General features: G+C 45.4%; 1 protein-coding gene across 1 annotated transcript; it reads left to right on the top strand.

Moving 5' to 3' along the window:
* Positions 1 to 6,442, top strand: Vta1 (vesicle trafficking 1). The gene is made up of 7 exons (XM_037425574.2): positions 1 to 130; positions 470 to 564; positions 1,800 to 1,927; positions 2,326 to 2,401; positions 3,034 to 3,160; positions 4,434 to 4,715; positions 5,453 to 6,442. The coding sequence occupies exons 1-7, from the start codon at positions 22 to 24 to the stop codon at positions 5,596 to 5,598; spliced, it is 963 nt and encodes a 320-aa protein (XP_037281471.2). The 5' UTR covers positions 1 to 21; the 3' UTR covers positions 5,599 to 6,442.
* Positions 6,443 to 20,643: the final 14,201 nt, after the last annotated feature.

Raw genomic sequence — 20,643 nt, 5'->3', positions numbered from 1 at the left:
GGAGCCGGGGAGCTTTTAAAAATGGCGGCCGCTCCGCTACCGCAGGTGCCCGAGAAATTAAAGGCAGTTGTTCCTTACGTAAAAATAGCTGCCGAGCATGACTCCAGAGATCCGATCATCGCTTATTGGTGTGAGTGGAACGTCCTTAAGTAATTGTCATTCCGAGTACATCACCGTGGGTGGAGAAGACGGCAGGGGCGGGCCCTCGGAAGCGTAGTCTAGCTGTGTTGTTTAGTTGCCCCTTTAAATGTCACAAGATCACTGACTTGGCAACTGGTACTGTTCTGCCCGATTTGTGCGCTAAATGGTGTTCATGTTCTGGACGTAGATGTTCTGACAGAGTAACGGTGTGTGGAGCGCCAGAAACGCTTTGACCATGCTCCAACAGCGTCGGATGCTCGTAGTTTCTCGTTGACAGCGGCGCGCGACAGGTATCACTCTAATACGTCTTGTTTGCTCTCCGCTCCAGGCCGACTCTACGCGCTCCAGACTGGCATGAAGGTTGACAGGTCTTCCTCGGAAAGCAGGGGATTCCTCATGGCCTACATGGATTGGCTAGAGAAGGTATGGGTGTAGTTAACTTTAGATTTTTTAGCACTGTGCTCGGAACGATCTTACTAGCGATCGGTTTGGCAGTTTCCGACATTAAATTGCTAGCCTATACCAAGTGAGTTCGTAACAATGTCCGAAAGGCCGTGTTCTAATAAGAACCTCAGGTGGTCGAAATTTCCGGATCCCTCCACTACGGCGTCTCTCATAATCATATGGTGGTTTTGGGACGTTAAACCCCACATATCAATCAGTCAACCGTGTTATAATCCGTCAGTACGGATTGCAGTAGTGAAATTCACTTATACTGCCGAAAATTTCCGTCGGACTATCTACCAGTCGAACAGGAAAAGTGCTCCTTAAGTCGTGTCCGATTGGAAACATCAAAATTGGGAGACCAAATGAGATTCAGGGGGATCACTTGGTTAGCTAGTTGTATTGCATCTTAAGGAGGTTACAGCCTGCACAGACGAGAACAAAGTACAGAAGAGACAATAGACGGCGTTTTGTTGTCTTTATTCTTCACTTTTGTGTCGTCTTTGTGCATTGTAGCCTCTCTAATACCAAGTGAGGACTGTGCATCAACTGGCGCTGCCGTTCGGAAGTGTCAAGTCTGACTAGACTATTCTATTCAATGCACATTTAAATGTAACATATTCGGTGCTATTTGCCCACAGATGGTATTACCAGTTGCACCAGTTGACTATTTCCTTAAAGTGACTCACTACTGCCAGCAAAACACAAAATGCAATGGCGTATTGAGCAATCTAATATATAAAAGAGACACGAAAACTAGTTTGGGCAAAACTGAATGGAATTTTGTGCGCGTAATCATTTGTTGCGATTTTAGTTTTCTGTGTAACATCCTAAAGGTGTTTTCAGGTCTTACACACTGGATATTAAAGTCTTTTGTATCGTCGCTAATCTTTTATGTCTGTCACTGAACTTTTGCTTTATTTGAATTTATAGCAGAACTTGACCAACTGCATTTATCTCGTTATGACTTTTTTTCTGCCCTAGCTGACTAGAAAGAATCTGTGAAGCCTTATGTAGAATTAGCGAAAATGAGCCCTGTTTGGCTTTTGCTTTCATTTGTATGAATAGGAAAGAATATTTTTCTTGTTGAAGAGTAGGTAATATAGTAGGTTACAAATCAATTTGGTATGCAAGGAAGGGCACACCCTAATTTTAAGATGCCCTGTGCAGCTTGCTTGAGTGATTGACAACAAAAAATTGGCACAACTTTGCAGGAAAAAGCCAAGAGGAAAGACGAAGAAGCAATCACAAGTGACGTCGTAGCCCAGGCACACATTGAGACCAGAGCGTTGAAACTGTTCCTTTGGGCTGATGGCGAGGACAGAGCGGCACGCTTTAACAAGTATTTCCTTTCGAATTTTCGTAATGGCCATATTCTTTGTTTCATAAATGAGGTGTAATGCTGTAGAAGCTATGCACAAAGCTCAATTGGCAAAACCTGCATGTGTGGTCGTCTCCTGTTTGAATTTCGTTGTAAACGTGGACTCCACGATTGGCTGCGTGCTACAGGAACTAATCACAGAAGCCACAAGGTGAAAACGGAGGTGGTCAGTGATCCAGAACAGCCGTTAGTGAAATCACTGAATTATTTCCTTCTGGAAATGTATCTACTGCATTAAGTCTTGCTAGCTTCAGTAGCTTTGCACCTGGTGTATGAAACAGAATATATTGTTACTATTGTGGCAGCTTATTTTGCAAAGGTGCTGGTATCTAACTGTGGCAGTTCATTTCGCTTTGCAGGAATGTCATCAAGGCATTTTACACAGCTGCATATCTCTTCGATGTCCTCACAACATTCGGAGAACTGACAGACGAGGTAGGGCAATGCTGGTCTCTTTTTTCGACATGTTTCGTTGTTCCCAGTTGATTATTTCCTAGATAGTATAACTGTGGAGTGGATATCGTTTATCGAAAAACACAAACACGATAAATGCGATGCTAGCAATAATGACTTATGTGCGAAAGGCTAGTGTGCTTATCTCATCTGCCATCTCAATTTTTACTTTTAAATACCTTGTAAATATATATCTTGTGTACCACTCGTGTATGTCGCAGTATATTTTTAATGTTGTAGCATTACATGCGACTATGCAGAAAAAGTTTGTGATTTGGTGTGAAGCTTACCATAGTTAGTTAGCAGGGACTATCCAGGTAATTGCGTTTAGTCAAACATAATATATTCTTCTTGCATTACCGACTTAATTGCCATTTTCTGTAATCTGATAAAGCATTACAAATGTCGGGTATTTTCCAACTCTTTTGCTCCTGTGTAGCCTCAAATTGAAGTCTTTGTTAAGAACTGGGGGTTGAAGGGCTTGGTACGTATTTATAACAACTTGCTATCTTGGGTATTTTCACCACTTTACTGAATCATTATTGTAAACTATCTACTTTCTCAGCTTAGCGTCCGGTAGTTCCCATAACCAAGCGTCAACATTTTGTTCACAGGTTTCCAACCACCGGAAGTATGCCAGATGGAAGGCAGCATACATTCACCGATGCCTCAAGAACGGTGAAGTACCAGTTCCTGGACCTCTCAAGGGAGAAGATGAAGGATTCGAGGAAGACGCTGGTGGTATGGTCATTCTACTGAGAGTATTAATGATGGAAATTCTACACGAAGTAGCGCGTGTTTTAAAAACGCCTAATGTATTAGTTTCTTGCTGCTTTACCATGACTTCTGTCAAAACAATTTCTTCAGGAAAGATATACTCTAACAAACAATTGTCATTTACCTCGGTTTAATGTTCTTGATTTAATAGTTACTGGGCTAAATACCACAAGTACTATATTAAATTTTACTGTAGTTTTTCTAAATATGGTTGTCTTGTAGTAAGCGTGTTTGTTGTTACACAACAAACTGGCATGTTTTCAGGAGCCAATGCACGAGCTGCCTTCCTTTTTTGCTTGGGCATAGTGCTGACTTTTTTCCCACAGTGGATAAATAGCTTTATGACAGTAGCAATCGCCATGCATTTTCCATCTCGCTTAACTCGACAATGTCTCATGAAATGCTAATTGCAACAAAAGAATCGACAAAATTAAGTAGGGCCGTCAGTGGCACCATATGAACCTCTATCCGAGATCTATTGCACACACTTCCGAGTTGAGTTCATCTTTTACTAGACCTGTAGAAGACCCATTATGTAGAAGCAGCAATTTCTAAAGCTCACGTAATCTAGGAACATCATAGGCTGCGGTCTGTGGTGTGACATAGCATGCCTCAATGAGTCATTAGCAGTGCTGGTTAGACCATGAAGGGGAGAACCGGCAACACCGGATTACACTCTTGTGAAACATCATGTACTGGTTAAGACAGTTGCCTTTCAGTTATCTCTACACAGGTTGGTAATGGTTACAGGTGTAATGAATAGTGGTATCAGTACAAATGCTTATTCCTTAGGGGTCCCAAACCACGCAGAGTTTGAAAACGAGATAGTGGTTTCCTTCTCATCTTCACTATCCTTCCCAAAGGCACTGCCTCCTTTCTGCCATTTATTTCTTCATGAGACACATGGACAGTGTCAACGCTAAGTGTTGAGCCTGTCAGGATTTTGCACTCTTTGGTTGCACATTGTAATCATATAGTACACAGTTGAAAATGCACGAAGTGAAGAGAAATTAGTTTATGGTGCATTGCATTATAGTCGTGCGAGAAAAGACTGAACAGGCATGCGAGTTCGTGGCAGAGCAGGCTTAGGGATAATTCGCTATCAATACCCGTCATGTATGCATCATTCAAGAGCCCATTTCTTCATGACGACTTGGGAACAGACTTTAATGTTTGTGTAACCTCGCAGCATTACGAGTTTCTATCATTGAAAAGACATTTTCTTTTCTCTTCCCAGCTGTTGGCGGAAATCCGAGTCCTTCGAATGGACCGAGTGGAGCGGTAGGAGGCAGCGATGCCTTTCTGCCCCTTGGTCCTGGCTTCCCGCACGGCGGCGCAACTGCTTCCGGGATGTCGCAGCCGGGCCCCAGCAACGATCGGTCATCTTACGGGGACCACCAGCCCATGCCGTCGTCGCTTCCCGTTCCTACCCCGGGCTCTCAGGCGCCCCCTTCCACACCCAGCGGTCCCACACAGCCTCTGCCCTCGGCGGCTCCGATTGATGACATTCGAGCTGCGAGTAAGTGCTCTGCTACAAACTCTCAAAGATGGAACCTGATGAGTGACAATAGAGCCAAAAAAAGCTGTGGCATCTGAAAGAGCCGCTCTGGAACAAATGGGCTCAGTCTCTGCGCCATCATGCAAATAAACATGTACATTTATTGTAAGCTTCACACAATGACTTTGCCTGCCAAATCTCAAATATAACGGCAGAAAAATGAAAAATAATCCAGTAGAATGCTAATATAAATCACTCAAAAAACGCACACCATGCCGTGTATGTGGCATCGCTGACATTTGACTTTGTAACACGGGAATCCGTGAGAACGAGCCTCAGTATCGTCCCCGTGAATCTTTCTCAGAAGCGAACTCTGCCTCGCCGCGGTGGTCTAGTGGCTAAGGTACTTGGCTGCTGATCCGCAGGTCGCAGGATCGAATCCCGGCTGCGGCGGCTGCATTTCTGATGGAGGCAGAATTGTTGTAGGCCCGTGTGCTCAGATTTGGGTGCACGTTAAAGAACCCCAGGTGGTCAAAATTTTCGGAGCTCTCCACTACGGCGTCTTTCACAATCATATGGTGGTTTTAGGACGTTAGACCCCACATATCAATCAATCAAGCGGACTCTCCACGAATGTGCCAAGTGTGTCATCGCTGTCTGTCTCTACTTACCTAACCTTACCGACAGGTCGGTGCCACTGCAAGATCTGGTTTGACTGTGGTTCCATCGCTCACCTATCTCTCTGATTTGTTTTGCAGATGGCGTGGCCTTAAACACCGAAGACTTCATGAAAGCCCAGAAGTACTGCAAGTTTGCCGGCAGTGCCCTGCAGTACGAAGACGTTCCAACGGCCATCGAAAACCTGCAGAAGGCACTCAGGTTGCTCACCACAGGATCGGAGTGACCCTGATTGCACTCGAGTTCTCCCCCCGAACTGAGGCGGACACACCCTCCTCACAATCCTTCCTTCCAGCCCGAAGAACTAGCCTAGGAGGGTTCCTCCACCCTCTTGTTGGAAACAACTCTTCCATCCTTGTTCCGCTATGTCTTGTGCAAAGTCATCTTTGTGTCTGTGTATGTAGCCGCCATAGAGCTTGCTTTTACAGGAGCTTGTAACCCCCATAAAAGTGTGAACCGTTGGGCTTATTGTTTGGAAATCTCTAGGACCAAGAGTTACAGACTTCTGCCGAGGAAAGGGAACACTGGACTGGCAGAAAAGACGTTTCGGCTGCAACTTAGTTTAATAGGCATGAAGAAATGCCTTGGACGACTGCCTGTTCACAAGAGCCTCTTATGAAAATACACATTTTTCTAGGAGACACGCTGGTTCATGCAGATGCACTTCGTCCCTATCAAGCTCGGTTGCAGATACATCTTCCCTCTCTGTTCAGAAACCAGACAGACAGGACAGGTGTCTCTTTCGTCGGCGTAGTTTTTAATTGACCGAGTTTTTCTCGCTTGATCCTAAAAATGGCCCTCCACCTTCACTGGGTGGGTTGCTTCTCTCCCTTTTCTTTTCTCTTGAGTGAGCGCACAGACGTGGTAAAGTAAGGCATTAATGTATACATCAAACGCACAGCTGTTTTTCGCAGAAATAAAGATTAGTACTGGTGTAGCTGGCAAAAGGTGCTTCACATATTACCTGTAGGCTGGTAAATTCTGGCACTCTCAGTCGCATCCGTTTGCCATTCAATGACCGCACAAGCGGCAACTTTATTTGGCAGGCCACTCTACTTTATTTGAATTGGGGTTATGCAAGTGGACTTCCTCAAAGATACTTTGACCTGTGACATTGTTCGAAAGGTACAGGTCAAAGTGTGCATTGCTCGCACTTAGGGCATGTTTGGACATCAGTGTTTAGTTGCACTTGTTGGTCTTGCCCGACACAATGTTTTGATTCGCCACTTTTTTGTGCTTTGTTAGCCTGTGGTAAATGCGCTAAACTTAACTCGAATGAGTGGTGTACAGGCTGAAACGTATGTGATAATACTGTTGTATGCAGCGTTACTCTTAAGGAATTCACATATTTATATTCGTGTTTCAATTTCATTTGTCTCCTAATGTTCCTGTAATCTAGCCAAAGACACTAAAATGTCTGAGGAGAATATTTGCGTTCAAATTGCAAACGTTGCTGAGCAATGATCATTGCTAGTATCTAGCAGCAGCAGGAAAAATTGTGAGCTTGATCAACCACATGAATGTTAATTTTTCACATTTATTAAGAAAAAATGCTGAATAGTTGCCTGCAGGGATGGGCTGTAGTTCATATAACGCAGCTTTCACAGTTCACGCAGTTCAAAGTGCACAGCTGCTGAGAAAAATCTTGTCACTTCACTGCTTTTTGCTACTACTACTATTTTTAATACTGGAGACAATTTTTTCTGAAGCCAAGGAAGATTAGTTGTCATAGAAAAGCTATATGTGATGCACATCTTTGATAACGAAGAAACTGTAGTAGCACTTAAACTGAAAAAATAAAGAAAGTGTCAGATCTGGATATTTTGAGGTAACTTGTTTCTTTTTTTGTTTTTTCATGCTAGCCTCTGCCTATGTTTTTTCTTTGCACTGAGCTTTTGAAACACAAAAACTACACATTTTTTGTTGTCAGCCATTTAGTGCTGAATGTTTTTTGCAAGGCATGTACATTTGGCTTTGAATGAACTAGCAAATTGTGCCGGGGTAAAACAGTGTCTATTTTACAAAAATATATCTTTTGGAGTTTTTCTTCGTTTCTGAATAAACTGTGGTCAGCACAGGAAATGCATGTGGTTGTGTGTTATTTTAGCGATGTGGAACTGTCCGAGTTAATGTGATTTCGGTGGAACAATAATTATCACCCTATTTGCACAAAGAAAAAAAAAATTTGGCAGATTTGCACTTGTGCCAAACCTGAAAGAATTGGGTTGGTTGACCTTATTACCGTAGCATGACCCAACGTTTATAGAACATTGGCGCAACCTACCATGGGTGATTGGCCATGAAACAAGCAGTGCCTTAGTATATAAGGAATTTGTCTATACTCTCAGAATGTTTAGCAATATAGTTTTGAAATGAATTAGTCTCATTCACAATAAAAAAGAAAAGACTAATTTTTTAAAGGAATATGCTTGATTTCAGTGACTTTAGCTTTCAATTCATTTAGTGTTGCATAGGAAATCGCTTGCAGCATTGCAGACGCTCCTATGGCTTAGTCCCAGTACGGTAGCCCCAATTTATTTCTTAAACCTCCTTGGGTAGCCTCATAGCAAAAGAACCATTAGAAGTGGTAAATTTAATCCCATCTTCTAGAGCAGTTCATCCAGAAGGCTTTTTATTTGATTAATGAATAATCTGAATCTTGGGAAGAAATTATCTATGCATTTGCTCTCACTGTAATGGAAGTGTAGAGTTGGGTGGCCTTGTTTCTCATTTTTTCCTGTCTTTCTTTTTTATGGCCTTATCTCTCTGTTCTATGCCTGTAGCTTTTACCTCTGTCTTTTCATTTTTTTTCCTTGCGATATATTTCTTTCTCGCTTCATCATTCTATCTGTTTCTGTCTGTATATTTCACTCTGTCTTTAATTATCCATTTCTGTCTTCTCTGTTTTTTTTTTTTCCTTTTCATCCTATTTCACCTTCTATGCTTCGCTTTGGTCTTCCCTTTTTGTCACCTTTACATCCCTCCTATTAACCCTCGATCACCTTCCCCACACAGCCTGGTAGTTACGACACTCGCCTTCGAATAGTGGATGCGCGGGTTCGAATCCTGCCTCTCCAGAAAATCATTCTGCTCTCGTTCTCGCGCCCATAAAAATTATTGCATCCCACGCCGGACAAGTTCATGCACGTTTTCAGGGCGCAAAGCAGAAGAGGACGGGAAGAGGGCGTGCCGATCGATGATGATAGTTTTTCTGTTTGCTTTGCATGGACTAATGGCCGGCTTAAACAGCTCCGCTGCTGAAAGGACCGAGAACTGGCCGGAGGTTGTGATTAGATCCTAGTATAAATGAAAAGAGCGTAAAATATAGCGACAGACTCCATCATTCTTTGCGCGTTGTGAGAATTTATATTTTTAAATAGTAGCTGAGTAGCCTTGAAGCTGGATTATGGAATGTGCAGTCGATCACTTAATTACACGTAGTCGCGTCATCTGATAGTGCCATGCATGCCTGTCCTGAAATTAATACGAGTAGTATGTATATTCTTATCCAGCCCCGCTCAATCCTGAGCTGCTTACGACGTAAAAAGAGTTCCACGGTGAGAAGGAGCGCTGCCGTTGCAGCTGCCAGTGAACCAAGTCATGCTACGACGCATGCGCGCGAATTGCACGCATGCGCAGTAAATCACTGCTCTAAAACATGAACCGCTATCGCGCTCACTGTTTTCAGCATGGGATCAGTCGATATGTGGGGTTTAACGTCCCAAAACCATCATATCATTGTGAGAGACGCCGTAGTGGAGGACTCCGAAAATTCGGACCACTTGGGTTTTTTTTTAACGCGCACCCAAACCTGAGCACACGGGTCTACAGCATTTTCGCCTCCATCGACAATGCAGCCGAGATTCGATCCCGCGACCTGCGGGTCAGCAGCCGAGTACCTTAGCCACTAGACCACTGCGGCGGGGCGTTGTTGCAGCATGTGAGTATATGGCTTCATATTCGCTGCAGATAGAAAAAATTTTGATTTCAAATGTTCTGCGCGGCATTAGAACAGCGTTTTCCGTTTTGATATTCTGTAATAGACTCATGGAGTGAACGATAGCCGAAACTCCGGAGGTGCACTGGTAAACAGTCAATTCTCCACAAATCTTGCCCAGTTGATCATCATCTAAAGACCGCGAGCACGTGCTGCAGCTGTTTTCCGAGCCCTTCATTCTGCCGCCTTGTCTTCGTCGCTCAGACTTGAAGCACGCAGACTGCCGGCGAAAGAGGAAGCGCGCCAAGAGAACGTAGTGTCTATCATACAAGAGCACGCATGGGAGTGGAGCGATTGCCGCAGTCTGGTGAGTGATTCAAGTACTAACAGATGGATGGATGAATAGATATGGCTGTACCCTTTAGATCGGGCGGTGGCTAGCGCCACCAAGCCGTAATACCTAATGAACTCAAAACTATATTTATTTATTTTTTCCTTAAAAAGTGAGTTTGAGGATTCATACTTTGCAGTGAAGAGTTTAATTTTCACTCGTGCCTTGACTTAGCCACCAATCAGATAACCTCCTTCTAGTTAAGTCTACTTGCTTAAAGTCTATTTTGCCCTCCCGGTCCCTAAACCCCAGTGCTTTGAAAAACTCTGCGCCATCATCCTGAACTATAGGGTGAAGCCCTTTACAGAACATTATCAAGTGTTCGGCAGTTTCTTCTTCCTCTCCACACGCACTGCATACTGTGTCTACCCCTTCGTATTTGGCCCGATATGTCTTGGTTCGCAGTACTCCCGTCCTCGCCTCAAACAGTAGAGAACTACCCCGAGTATTATCATAGATCCTTTCCTTGGCGATTTCCTGCTTAAAACTTCGATAGATCTCTAGTGCGGACTTCTTAATCATGCCCATTTTCCACATGTCAGTCTCCGTTTCCTTCACTTTCTTCTTAACCGATAGTTCTTTTTGGTTTGGCCACCTGCTGTTTTCTAAGTATTTACCAGTCAACTTCCTGGTTCGCTTCCTCCATTTTTTATCGACATTCTTCATGTACAAGTAGCTGAAAACCTTCCTAGCCCAACGCTCCTCCTTCATTTCTCTCAATCGCTTCTCAAATTTTATCTTGCTGCTAGCTTCCCTGCCCTCAAATGATGTCCATCCCATATCACCTTGCACTCCCTGATTTGGTGTATTCCCGTGATCTCCTAAAGCAAGCCTACCTATTCCACGTTGCTTAATTTCTAATCTTGCTTGAACTTCTGATCTCATGCACAAGACCGCATTGCCGAACGTCAGCCCAGGAACCATGACCCCTTTCCATATTCCTCTCACAACATCATACCTATTGTAATTCCACAGTGCCCTATTTTTCATCACTGCTGCGTTCCTGTTACCTTTAGTCGTCACGTATATTTCGTGTTCCCTCAGGTACTCGGTCCCATTGCTTATCCATACGCCCAGATATTTGTATTTATCTGTTATCTCTAGCGTGACGTCCTGTATCCTAAGCTCACTACCTTCGTTGTCATTGAAAATCATGACTGCTGATTTTTCCTTACTGAATCTAAAATCTAACCTATCTCCCTCATCACCGCAGATGTCCATCAATCTCTGCAAATCTTCCTTGTTGTTGCCCTTTAGCACTATATCATCTGCGTACATCATGCTGGTAGTGCCTGATCAATAAGTTTTCCTTGTTTGACTAAAGAGAGGTTGAAGCCCACCCACTTCCCTCTAATTTTGCCTCTAATTCTTGTAGGTACATCATGAATAATAAGGGTGACAGGGGGCACCCCTGCCTAAGCCCCAGTTTTACCTCTGCAGGCTTGGATACCTGTTTTTCCCACTTTATAACTACCTTGTTACCTTTATAGACACCCTTTAAAAGATTAGTGACTACATGTTACACGCCTAGTGTGTCCAGTATTCCCCACAATTCCTCTTGAACCACGCTATCGTACGCTCCCTCGATATCCAAGAATGCTAGCCACAGGGGCCTGTGTTCTTTTTCTGCTATTTCGATGCTTTGCGTCAGTGAGAACAGATTGTCTTCCAACCTCCTGTGTTTCCGGAACCCATTCTGCAGTTCCCCCAGCACCCCCTCATCTATCCATGCCTGCAGTCTTTCCTTTATAATCTGCATCGCCAGCCTGTAGACCACTGATGTCACTGTTATAGGACGGTAGTTGTTTATGTCAGCTCTGTCCCCCTTTCCTTTATAGATCATGCTCATCCTGCTAAGTTTCCATCCATCGGGAACTTCACCATCGATTATTATTTTGCTCACTGCCTCTCTCAAAGCCTGCTTAGACTTCGGACCTAATGTCTTTATCAGCCTAATTGGAATTCCATCTGGGCCTGTTGATGTACTACTAGGAACCCTTTTCTCAGCCCTTTCCCACTCTCGTTGTGAAAATGGAACTATTGCACCACTTGATTCGTCCTTGTCTATTGTGGTGCATAAAGTACTTCTTTGCTGAAATTTTTCTGTCACCCTTGCTCTTATATATTCAATAGCTTCGTCCCCTTCTAGCCTGGCACCTTGGGCTGTAGTTATAAAACTCTGCTCTAGGCTCGTCTCATTTCTTAGGGAGTTTAGATGGTTCCAAAATTTCGCAGCTGCCTTTCTATCTTTTTTATGTACTTCTGCCAGCCACTGAGCTCCCTTTCTTCTAATCTTTTCATTGATCAGAAGGGATGCAGCCCTTCTACAGCTTAGAAAGGTTTCCCATTTTCTTTCAACATCATCTGTCGGTTCACCCCGCTGCCTAGCATGTCTGTGTTCCCTAGAGGCTTCCTGACGTTTTGCTATGGCTCTCTTAACTTCCTCATCCCACCAACTTTTGGGTTTGTGTCTTCTTTTCCGGGGTGACTTGTTACGCGTCTTAGCAAGCTCTAGCTCAAAGAGTCTAATTAGATTCATGTATGTCCACACTGTCTTATTATCCTCCGTGATTACTTTCTCAATTTGTTTAGTGGCTATTTCAATTTGCCTTTCTGAATAAAAATTTTCCTGTAGTTGCTCATCTTGTCTCCTTCCCACTTTCACTGCTCTTCCAAAACTTAGCTTGATACGTTTGTGATCACTACCCAGACTTCTGGAGCCACCTTCATCTATGTGCATTCCCCTGAGCTTATCATACATCCTATGTGACATCAGTGCATAATCTATCGTCGACTGCAGCCTTCCTACCTCCCATGTTATTTGCCCTTCACACTTCTCGGTACTGTTGCAAATGATCAAATCAAGCCCTTCACACATATCCATGATCATTTTGACTGTCGGATCGGTATACCCATCTATATCTTCTATGTGCGCATTCATGTCTCCTAGTATAATTATCTCGCACTCTCTTCCTAACTCCTGAATGTCCTTTGATATACACTCTACCATTGCCTGGTTTTCCTCTCTGGCCTTTGCTCCCGTCCACAAGTACACGAAACCAAGGAGTGTCATTTGACCTGCCACTTTCCCTTTTAGCCATAAATGTTCCTTTCACTCCTGCTTGACCCTTTGCCAGTCTGTACTTTTATGAATGAATGCCCCAATACCACCCCCCTTTCTGCTGCCTTCTGTTCTATTACAATATTCCCACGCGTAGTCCGGATTGTTCGGAGGTTGTTCCATGTCCCTGAGATGTGTTTCTACAAAACCGTATACCATCGGCCTCTCTTCCCTTAGCTGTTCTTCTATCTATTCCCACTTCAGCCTGTTCCTACCACCCTGCATGTTAATATACCCTATGTCTGAATGGGCTCGGCGCTCGTGGCTACGTCTATTTATGCCCCGGACTCTACCTATCTTAGACATTGGTGCCACTTTGGAATCGTATCTGTCCATAACACCTGTTGAAGAGTTTCCCTGGTTGTTTTCCTCGTTACTAGCTATCCTGCACCCTGAAGGGCTCGCTTGCCCCCCAAAAAAGCTACTGCGCGTCCTGCAAGTCGCCAGCCCACCTCATGACCTAGCCGCCCATCGAAGTGAATTCTGTCTCGTTGAAAACCACCCCACCTATGCACCTCTCTGTTTATTTCCACCACCTCAAAGCCTTTCTCTCGACTCATCCGCCATATCTCTTGGTTTGCGTTGACAACCGCTCTTTGCAGGTTGCTATCACGCACCGGTACCTCCGGTATCGTGCATATCACTACCTGTACCTTAGGAGAAGTGGCGCGCATGTCATCGACGCCTTTCGCCAGTGTGGCTGCTAGTCCTGCTGTAACGGTGCCAGCGCCACAGCGCCATATAGTGAGCAATCTGGGTACTAGTGGTGGCTACTACGCCGACGCGGGACTAGCCTACTCACTAAAGGCCTGACCCCACGTATCCGTGGCAGCGCGTCGGCGCGCGTCTTTTTGACGCGGCGCCGAGCCCTCCCCCATAAGGAGAGGGCACACACCTTCGCGTAGCCATGCACTCTCCATTTGTCTTCATGGGGAGAGGGCACGGCACCGCGTCAAGAAGCCGCGCGTTGACGGAGTTTCGTCCCTAAAATTAGCACCATAAAAATTGGTTGTCAGACCCGCCACGGTGATCTAGTGACTAACGCACTCGGCTGCTGACCCGCAAGTCACGGGATTGAATCCCGGCCGTGGCGGCCGCATCTTCAATGTAGGCGAAAAGGCTTAAGAAACCCAAGTGGTTGAAATTTCCGGAGCTGTCCACTACAGCGTCTCTCATGACCATATGGTGTTTTGGGACGTTAAACCCCAACAGTTATTATGGAAAATTCGTTGTCTGCCTCTTTTCGCCACATGGGTGAATAAGGGCCTAACCTCATAAGCACGAAAACGCACGCGACAGCGACGAGCGACGCTATGAGCGATGAAACAGGGCGTTCGCGCGACGTGTCGCGTGCTCGTTTTCGCGCGATCGCTCGGTTCTCCAGATTCGGAAACCATCGCTCATCGCCCGGAAGTGCTAAGCTCAAGCAGCCAATAGCGAAATACCGGAAAAGACAACGACTACATAGGTGCACGTGACCCTGCCTGAGTCACGTATGCGCAACAAGAAATAACGCAATGTTTATTACGCATGTGCATATAAAAAAGTGCTGCAAGGCAATAATAAACACTTTCCGTTTCATTACACAACAATATATCTTATTTTTAAATTGCATACCGCTCGCTACGCGGTTTGCTTGGTGCGAGTAGACGGCCTCATGCCAGCAACAGTGGAATTCGCTCGCCGAAGCCGTCGCGTGAATGAGGTTTGCCTGCGCTAGCGACTGATAGTGCGAAGCCGATCTACGTCGCGTCGCTTGTCGCTGTCGCGTGCATTTTCGCGCTTATGAGGTTTGGCCTTAAGTGAATGCGATAGCAGAATGCTATAGCAGCAGGTGGTTTTCACCTCCGAGCAACCATGTGCACCCGCGGCCTACGCCTCAGCATATTCGCCCAAAATGCGGGCAATGCGTGTAAGGTACTATACCATGGGCACTACTTCCGGCTGCCATAGGGCCATGTACGCTGTGTGTGCCTCTGCGTGATACTGAAGTTGAGCCGTTTGTTGCGCCCGCCATTCATTATCACGTTTGATTGTGCCGTGTTTGTGAGCAGCAATCACACAAAATGGAGGGGTGACAAGCCTGAATACGCAAAACCGGCTAAATTACATTCCCTGCCGAAAGTTATGCGTGGTCAATGTAGCCGTACACTGGAGGTTGCGGCGAAGCGTCATGGCAAATCATGCAGCCGTCTTCGCCACGCTGTTTAACAAGGCTGTGGGGCGGGTAAATGCGAGTGGTTCATCTGTGAATGGAAACTAACTTGAGTTCGAATTTTGACAGCGAGTAATTCAGACGTGAACAAAACACGGAAATAAAGAAATCGCAATAACACAGTAAATGCAGTCAGTTTCAATGCTCTAGCCGTGGCGTCTGCGAAAAACACAACACAGCTGAGTACTCAACGTTGGGCTATCCATAATAATGTATGCGCGGTACACTGCTAGCTTAAATGAGAGACACACGCTTTTGTTTTTCTCGCTAAAGTGATAGAGTGACACTTGTGTTGTAACCTTGGTCTAGTGAATAATTTAGCTGTAGATGAACTAACCGCGTCGAAATTTCAGTCTCGTGTGCACTACACCACAATCGAAAATACTACGTACCCCGTGCAATGATGTTTTCACGTGTAAGTTCGTAAGCGCTGTTAAGTCCACAGCTTCAAACATATTCATAAAACATTGCACTGTAGTATCAAATAAATAGGTAAACTCGACTTTGGCGCTTACAGATAGAATATAACTTCAGATTACCTCTGCACGCGCAGCGACGTAGTCACCATGACTTTCCCGCCAGGGTTCGTGGACAAATCCACTGGTCAAGCATCCGGATTTCGTTGATTTCAGTCGTTCGTGCGTCACAAAACTTGTTGCATGCACCAAGCAGTCCTTTATGTCTCACATTTACACCTATGAGAAGAGTCCGGTGTCAAATGCGGCCTCCTCGCTCGTAAGAATGAGCGGATCCACGCACACTGCAGTGAGCCGGTGTATTGTCCGTGTATCGCTGTTTTGCATCGGCGTCCAATTTCTCGGCGTACACGCTCAAGCGAGCCGAGCCCGCATCACCCATTGCTGCAGCAGCTTCACAAATGGTAAATCTCGCACCATCTAAAGCCAAATAAATTGAAAACAAGAGCAACGTTTCCGCAGTAGCTTGTGTGCACAAGACGGAAACGCCGGTATACCACACAAATGGTGGTCACTCCGACCTACATGGTTGCCAACCCAGCTGGCACTCTTTTCACTGCCGCGCCCACCAATCAGACGTCACGTCGAAATGACCATCGTGCTTTCTGCGCCTTCAACACAAACTTTCATGGTGAGAGCACAACACGTGCAAGAGCATGATCTCTTGGAGCCCCCTCTAGAGATAAGCGCGCGTGCTCTGGCAACTTTATACGCCCAGTAGGGGAGGGTTGCAAGTGACGCCATCTGCTTAGGGCGCTCGTGGCGTCCGCCGCCATATCAGTGTTTCGTAGCGGTGCAGTTGTTCTCTGGTGGCGCGCTTCGTCGGTTCTACAGGGTGCATGATGCTGCAGTGTGTGTAGAGAGGGGGACAGGTTTATTTATGGAAAGGCTAGATAGACCATTCTGAGTGATAGTGGTGTACTTGCAATGATTCTACACGTGCTCGAACGCAGACGTTTTCTGCCATCTTGTCGAAAAACTCACTTGTTGCGGATATTAGCTGTCAAGTAGCTAAGTTAATTCCTTCGGGGCAGCACGTGGCGTTGTGTTTCGCTCTTGGGTGGGAAGGGGGCTGGGGAAACACGACAAACCAACCTGACGCCGCTCCTAGGTGACGCCACCTCCCATGTAATAGTGGCTCCGGTGTTCACTTGTTTCGAGTACTGGGCTTGTGAAGTCGTCAAATCACTTAATTAGATGTCAGCTGCAGTGGCGTAGCCAGGGGTGGCACACCGATTCTGCGTCCCCCCCCCCCCGATCTTTTTTCAACATATATTACCAAGCGGAAAATGACGATTTAAGGGGAGCCCCCCCCCCCCCCCCCCGAAAAAAAAATTCTGCCTACGGTCCTGCTCGGCTGCTGTGAGTGATAAAAAATGACAGCGTATACACGAAGTGAATGATGATGCGTGGGCGAAGCTCCGGAGGTTCACCGGTAAAACCGTGAATCTTGCCCAGTACATCATCAAAGACGGCCGTCTGTCTGTCTGTCTGTCTGTCTGTCTGTCTGTCTGTCTGTCTGTATGTTAGTCGGTCGGTCGGTCTCCCACTCATTGGAGTGGAGTGAGCGCTGCAGCGTCATTGCCATCTTGTCAGCACTCCGAGTACCAGGGGTGGCTACGACGGCGGATAAGCCTACGCCTTAAAGAGCTTCGCCTCTAAAACAGTGCCGGGCACTCATTCATCACTTTTGTCTGTACAGTTCGAGGATCCTGATAACACGCGAGTCAAATATAATACAGTGCAGTACGCGTCGTGAAATTTTGCAATTGATTCTCAAAGTTAGCTTGAAAGAGTTTTCTCTTCTTTCTACAAGTGATGCCGTATGCCCGAATGACCACGCCATATTCCTAAATTCACGACATGAGCTGAATTGAGCTTCGCGAGCCACGCAGTTGCGGCGGCTGCCGTGGGAGGCCGCCGTGAGCCCAGGCTAAGTAGAGTTACTGTATATGCTATTTCTAGGTAGCTACCTAAAGGTAGCATATACAGTAACTCTAAGGCTAAGTGGCTAGGTGGCGTGAGCCACCACCCCATCTAAAGGGCACAGCCGAATACATCCAACCGCGCATGCGAAAAAAAAAAAAAGTGCTGAAAGTCATCACGGGCACCTGGCTTCGCTTTCTCATGCCATTCCTACCTATTTAGCTTCCAGCACACTCGTCGAGACAATAGAAGAAAGAAAGCCTTTACATTGTGCCTAATACGGCAGGCCGAAGACGCCGCTAAGGCCCACGGGATCATGGCCGTCGTCTAGGTTACCCCCTCCTTTTAAAAAAAAAATGGGGTGGGGGAGTCTGCTAATCGAATAAAGTTTGTTCATCATCATCCACTCGCATTTGACGTATTCTGATAATTTTTGATACGGTGGCGATAAACTCTCTTCATGAAGCCATTCGGTAGTTGAAAAAATGTTACACGGCCTCCTTAGGTCACTCTTCCGCGTGTTTCTGTGTTAGTGGGTGAGTTTGCTGCTTTGCGGCACGTCCCGCACGCATTTACGATCGGAATTGGAAACTTTGTTAGTGCATTGTTTTTTTTTTGTACAGACACCATTTTCTGTCCGGCAAGAATGCCTGCACTGCTACCTGTGACACACTGCTTGCGAGTAAACATAGACAAGACGTGGAACATAATATGCAGCTTAGTCAGCATTCCCAGAAGCTACTTGTGGAAACGGTTGACCATGTTCTAGAAAGATTGGCTCAGTAGTGATTTCGCTAGTATCGTTATCATCGTCGCCGTCATAACCATCTTTTGCGTCTGTGTTCGGTTTTATTCAGTTTAATTTTTCGTGACCACCATGCACTTGACTTCACTGAATTTCTTGACGTCATGATCCGGAAGGTGACAGCAGCACGTCAAGACCCGCAATTGTGAGAGCAGCGCGCTACGGCATCGTGACCCTCAGTCCGTCTTGCTCGGTCGTTCGCTTCGCCGCTTTTTCTATGCTCATAGCAATAAAAAGAAATATTGGGGATTTTACATCACAAAACCCAGATATAATTATGAGAGGAGCCGTAGTGGAGGGCTCCGTAAATTTCGACCATCTGGTGTTCTTTTACGTGCGCTGACATCGCACAGTACACGTACCTCTCGCATTTCCCATCCATCAAAATGCAACCACCGTGGCAGGTATCGAACTCGCGACCTTCGGGCGGTTCTCACACAACAAGTAAACAGTTCAATCGTACTGGAGGAAACCCTACGATGTCGCAATGCGCTGCTCCCACGTCACAATTTTTTTTCGGTGGATCCACACCAACTTACACAAGCGTCAACCGTTTAGCATGCAGGAAGCTGCGCTGGAACTTTGTTGCAAGACGCGCATCTGATCCGACTGCAGCTCCTTTTTATGCCAACTCTCGGCCAATAGCAGCAATCTGCTTTATGACGTCATACAGCAGACTCCGACAGGGCCGAAGAGAGTGAGGACGGGATTCCGCATGAAATGAGGGCGCTTGAGAAAGTCGCGACTTCAATTTAGCGCATACATAGACCGAACAGACAGTAACACGCTTCTTACCGAATTTATTACCCCAGTCGTATGTAACACAGGAAGGAGACACTTGCACGCCAGCTATTCATCATAAATAAACATATCTTTTTTATTTTTCTGTAAAAGTGTGTTTACAGCAGTGCACGCGTGATGTCGTATGCGTGAAGTACGTAAAACGAGTCACCGCGTAGCCATGATGTTTTCTTTTTTTTCGCGCCCAGCAGTGATTTTTTAAAATTTTCACACACACGCACACACACACTTTTGGGACATGCAAGTTCACTTTTATGTACAAGGCAGGCCTTAAAAAAAAAAAAAAAAACCCTTCCATGACACCCGAGCTCTGTGTTTCTAACTGTAACCGCCGTTAAGCGGTGGCCATCTTGCTTTCTTAGTTTCTACGCCATTCATCTCGACGCAATGGCTGAGGATTTCATGGAGTGTCAACTTCCATCTCGCGCCATTCTTTTTTCTTTCTTTCTTTTCTCCTGTTCCGCGTAATCCAACCCACGAACTACAAGCAGTATGGGGAACAGTTCGACACCGATTCAGAATGTGAATGCATGCACGATGACATTATGTGAAAACAATCAATGCAGCTCACGACGTACACGTCACTTCTGTTAATGCGGCAGCATTAACAGTTACAATCTCTGCGAACGAAGTTCAGCGAAAGTGCTCACATTGAATAGCTGTACATTTTTTTTAAAATTAAAGATCTCCGAGTGGCTCTCGTGTTTCCTTTCTAAGTGCTTCCAGTCGAGCACTCATTTGTGGTTTTCAGAATATTCATGAAAGGTTTTCGAAAAAAAAAACAGAAGTCGACAGTTCTGGTTCAAGTTTTTAGTTATATTAGAAACATGTATTAATGGAACATAACTTTGCTAAAGATAGGGACTAATTAGCTGTCACGATAACTAACGCGAATTAATGGAGTATAAAGAAAGTGTGGGCATTTAATTGAAAAAGCGGGCTATCGTGTCGGCACCTATCAGAGCAGATGTCAACTATATATATACGCGCTCCTTTCACAGTGGCCTCTGTGATACACTCCGGCAGCGGGCGAAACACCATTCTGTCCGAATGAATGCATCAGGGCACACACCAACGATACGCGAATGCAATTACCGAACACCTAAGTCAATATTTGTCAATAGTATTGTTGCCTATTATTGATATTAGTCAATGTTATTAGGATAGGTGCTCGTATTTAATCACGCAGAACAAGGACGAGAACGCCATGAAGAAAAAAAAAATCTCGCATGATTCACATATTAAAACTCCTTCTCCGAACTTCGCTCGCAGGGGCTGCATCTTTGGTATGGGTTACGCAAGCACAAAGGTTTTCGGCGGATGATTTTCTCTCGGGCGCTGTTACTTTTTATATACGCTTTGTAGTATGATGCCACAGAAATTAAGGTCCCGAGAAGGCTCATGTATTGCACACACTCACACGCATGTATACACGCACACACAAGAAACAAACACACAAGTTTTAAAGAGATGATGCTCTGTAGAAGCGAGTTGTTTTCATAAAAGAATAAAACGATAGAGGCTGCAATGTTCACCGGCGTTGCGGTAATCAGGCAAGGGGACCCGAGGTAATATCAGGGTCACGTTGTTCTCAAAGGC

The sequence above is a fragment of the Rhipicephalus microplus genome, chromosome 5, assembly GCF_043290135.1.
Source record: "Rhipicephalus microplus isolate Deutch F79 chromosome 5, USDA_Rmic, whole genome shotgun sequence".
NCBI classification, from domain to species: domain Eukaryota; kingdom Metazoa; phylum Arthropoda; class Arachnida; order Ixodida; family Ixodidae; genus Rhipicephalus; species Rhipicephalus microplus.
This window is presented reverse-complemented; position numbering and strand designations above follow the sequence as displayed.

Coding starts and splice junctions, on each gene's coding strand:
- Vta1 (XM_037425574.2), top strand. CDS start 22: ATGGCGGCCGCTCCGCTACCGCAGGTGCCCGAGAAATTAAAGGCAGTT. Junction 565..1,799: donor ACATGGATTGGCTAGAGAAG/GTATGGGTGTAG, acceptor ACAACTTTGCAG/GAAAAAGCCAAGAGGAAAGA. Junction 4,716..5,452: donor TGATGACATTCGAGCTGCGA/GTAAGTGCTCTG, acceptor TTTGTTTTGCAG/ATGGCGTGGCCTTAAACACC.